The sequence below is a fragment of the Teleopsis dalmanni genome, chromosome 2 (assembly GCF_002237135.1).
Source record: "Teleopsis dalmanni isolate 2A chromosome 2, ASM223713v2, whole genome shotgun sequence".
NCBI lineage: Eukaryota > Metazoa > Arthropoda > Insecta > Diptera > Diopsidae > Teleopsis > Teleopsis dalmanni.
Genome location: NC_051847.1, coordinates 109,304,169 through 109,307,632, shown reverse-complemented (window position 1 = coordinate 109,307,632; position 3,464 = coordinate 109,304,169). Strand labels below are relative to the sequence as shown.

The window sequence follows — 3,464 nt, the reverse complement described above, 5'->3', positions numbered from 1 at the left end:
ATTTTTTTAGTAAAACGAACCGATCTGTGGGGTGCCGCGGGCAATTTTCCGACTTTCGAAAATTAATGGAACCCTAATATATCCATTACGGAATATTGTTTTGCAGAAATAACCAACGGTAACTTGTTTTGATACAATTGTATCAAAACAACATCCCGTAAGAAATATTTGTTTTGATGCAATTGATCAATAGTTATAATGATCATTACAATAAATGATCATTAACTTATATAATAATACATTTTTAATCATAAAATAAATTTTATGTGTTAACAAAACAAAAAAACATATTTTTAATTTCTGCATAAAATACCAAAAAAAACCATAAAACCGTACAAATAAAGCAAATGCTTTCATCACAAACAGCGATTACTTTTGTTAACATTCGATGAAATCGTCTAAAAATGCTTTATCTGCATCCATATTCATTTCTTTTTTAGGTTTATTGGTTTATTATTCTTAAAAAATCATTTAAAAATTCATATTTCTTTTATTAAATAGTACGAAATAAAAAAGACATTAAGTATATTAGTTAAAATGAGAAGGACAGTAAAGGACCGTAGTTAATTTCACTACCTGTGAAATTTCTTAAGAAATTTTCCATAAATAGACAATACAAATAATAAAATATTACACATATATTAATTGTTTTTCAAGACATTTAATAATTTCCATATTTTTGCTAGTTAAAGGTTATTAACATTTAAAATTCTTTTAGTTTAATAACAAGCTTTAACAAAGAAGAGCATATATAAAATATAAAGTATTATATCTTAAATTAACATTATTAATTAATTGTTTTTTATTACTGGGCTTAGATCGTTAATATAACGATGTTTATATTTAGGTGTTTTTTTAAATAAAAAATTACTTATAATCATCGTTTATAAATTAGTGTTAAATATTTAATTGTATTTTAATTTTTTATAAGAATTTTATTTTATATAAAAATTTAAATTAGTGTTAAATATTTAATTGTATTTTATGTAATTTATATATTTTATATATTTAATTTTATTGTTTTTTTATAATAAAAACATAAATTAGTGTTATTTATTTAATTGTATTTTAATTTTTTATAAGAATTATGTATAAAAATTTACATTTCTTTAATTAAAAATTAATTAAATATTTACCACAAATTTATAAGTGTAATTTGAATAATAATAAATAATAAAAATAATAAATACATTAAAAATAAAATAATAAAAAAACGCGTGTTAAATTTATATTACAATTCTATATATATCGTCTGCTTACGATAAATTTGGGGTGACAGACTTTTGGTGAGCACTCCAACATGTTGGTGGTGTGTCATACAAAGGTGCAGACTATCATTCTTGTGTGTCACACACCGTTTTTCTCTCTCGTATGACACACAAGAATGATAGTCTGCACCACGTTTTAAGTACAATAACAATTTTTTCCAACTTAATGCCTATTAAATGTTATAATGAGCGTATATCATGATGAAGTCGAAATAGAAGATTTTGAATATGATGATAACGGAGAGGTGTATTATTATCCATGTCCATGTGGCGACCGTTTTCAAATATCAAAGGTATTTAAATTCAGTTATCATACATTGTGCTAAATAACAAAAATATATAATATGTAGGATGAACTAATACAAGGCGAAATCGTTGCAAAATGTCCCAGTTGTTCATTAATTGTAAAAGTGATCTATAATTTGGTGATAATAAATCTAAAGTATATAAAATGTTTTTATTTAAATTTTCTTCTTTTAGGATTTCTTCAAAGCGGAAGTAGATAATTATTTTCTCGAAGAAAAGACAAACGTTAATTTAATTAGAAACTGACTATTATATTTTAAACTGAATTTAATTGCCAAAAATTATTAACTAAGACAATGTCTTTTCTACATTATTTCTTGTATAGCGTTGGTCCTCACTAGTATTGTTTATTCTCGTGCTTAAGTTAAAATAAATTAGATGCTATATCCTAATAACAACAAAAGGAAAAAGATTGTACAAAAGTTTGTGACACTAAATTTAACATTTGCATAAATATAGTAGAATAAGTCTGCGTTCACCCGCAAAATTTTGTTTAAATTTCACATATGTATGTACCTTAATTAGTTTTTACTGAAATTGTTTTCTGATGTATTATGACCAAAAAAACAATAATAAAGTTTAAACATAAAAAATTAGCAGTTATTCTTAAAAGAAAAAATAAAACAATTATATGAACAAGCAACAATTTTTTGAAACAGAAAAAGTCTGCGTTCACTTTTCTATATTCAGATTTACCGGTAATTTAAATTCGCTTGCAAGCATAAGTGTGTAATTAAATGATATTTATTTATCAGTTGACTTTCTAAAGAGTTTAAGAAATGTTGACTTTCTAAAGAGTTTATGAGAAATGAGTACTAACGTTTCTAAACCTTGCACTGGTCGCCCTTGAATTCTGTCAGATAGAGAAAGACTCAACTTTAGACACCAGGTGAAAGTAACTTTAAGAGTAACAGCCTCTAAATTAACTGCACCTATTGCCAAAAAATTTAAAAAAATGTCCTGATACTGTGCAGAAAATTTTTAAAAAGAACAAGTATTATAGCCGGGTTGCAAAGAAGAAATCATATATTTTGAGAAATAATAGAATAAAACGATTAAGTTTTGCATGACGGCATGTAAATAACGAAATCTCTAGCAAAATAAGTTTACAATGAGATTGGTCAATTGCTTGCCTGTAAAGACAATAAACCAAAAATCTGGCTTACATAAGCGACATGGGAGTTGGTCGAGCAACGAAAGTACCTAAAAAGCACAATGTTAAATAGCACCGAAAATACTGGTGAACTTCAAGAAAGTTTTCTATTTAAATTAAATTAAGGTGTACTTATTCAGCGGTCTCACGCAAGACCGCTGAATGAGTATAAAGCACGTGTGATAGTACATTTCCACTGCTTACTTAGTAAGCTTATCTTACTGAGTAAATTGTATTTACCATACAAAGAGCTTCCGTGCTTTTGTACTTACTATATCATATAGTAATGTGCGTGAAGATAGCGTCGACGATAAGTCCAAAATGGAATTGGAACATTTTTCGCCGCATGAAAAATGCAGTATAGTTTAATTAAGGAAAAATTTATTATTTTATTAAATTTAATGCAGCAAAAGGCATTATTAAGTAGAAAATTGAATTAATTTACTATCTACATTCAACTTTTATGTGTAAATGATGTAATTTGTATGAAAAATGAAAAATAAAAATCAGCCCCAAAAGATGGGGTCACTAATTTATTAATAACTTTTAAACTAGAGGTACCATTTTTTTCTTTTATAGCTCATTCGAAAGAGGATAAAATTACCTTTCATATAATGCAAAATTTTGTATAGGTTGTTCGATTAACTTAGGAGCAGTACTGCGATGAAGATAGAGATGTCATTTTCAAATATTATTTAATTAAAACTTTGTTACTTGACCAAAAATTATGAACTAAA

At 25.8% G+C, this 3,464-nt stretch overlaps 1 protein-coding gene across 1 annotated transcript; it reads left to right on the top strand.

Annotated features, from left to right (window-relative positions):
• Window positions 1-1,390: 1,390 nt before the first annotated feature.
• LOC119677781 (DPH3 homolog) lies at window positions 1,391-2,167 on the top strand. Its single transcript, XM_038089296.1, has 3 exons — window positions 1,391-1,561; window positions 1,619-1,693; window positions 1,749-2,167. Exons 1-3 carry the CDS (start codon window positions 1,454-1,456, stop codon window positions 1,818-1,820), a joined length of 255 nt encoding a protein of 84 aa, XP_037945224.1. The 5' UTR covers window positions 1,391-1,453; the 3' UTR covers window positions 1,821-2,167.
• Window positions 2,168-3,464: the final 1,297 nt, after the last annotated feature.

Excerpts from the sequence above, each read along its gene's own strand:
- LOC119677781 (XM_038089296.1), top strand. The coding sequence starts at position 1,454 with ATGAGCGTATATCATGATGAAGTCGAAATAGAAGATTTTGAATATGAT. Across the intron at positions 1,562-1,618 it reads ACCGTTTTCAAATATCAAAG|GATGAACTAATACAAGGCGA; the intron begins GTATTTAAATTC and ends TATAATATGTAG. Across the intron at positions 1,694-1,748 it reads TAAAAGTGATCTATAATTTG|GATTTCTTCAAAGCGGAAGT; the intron begins GTGATAATAAAT and ends TTCTTCTTTTAG.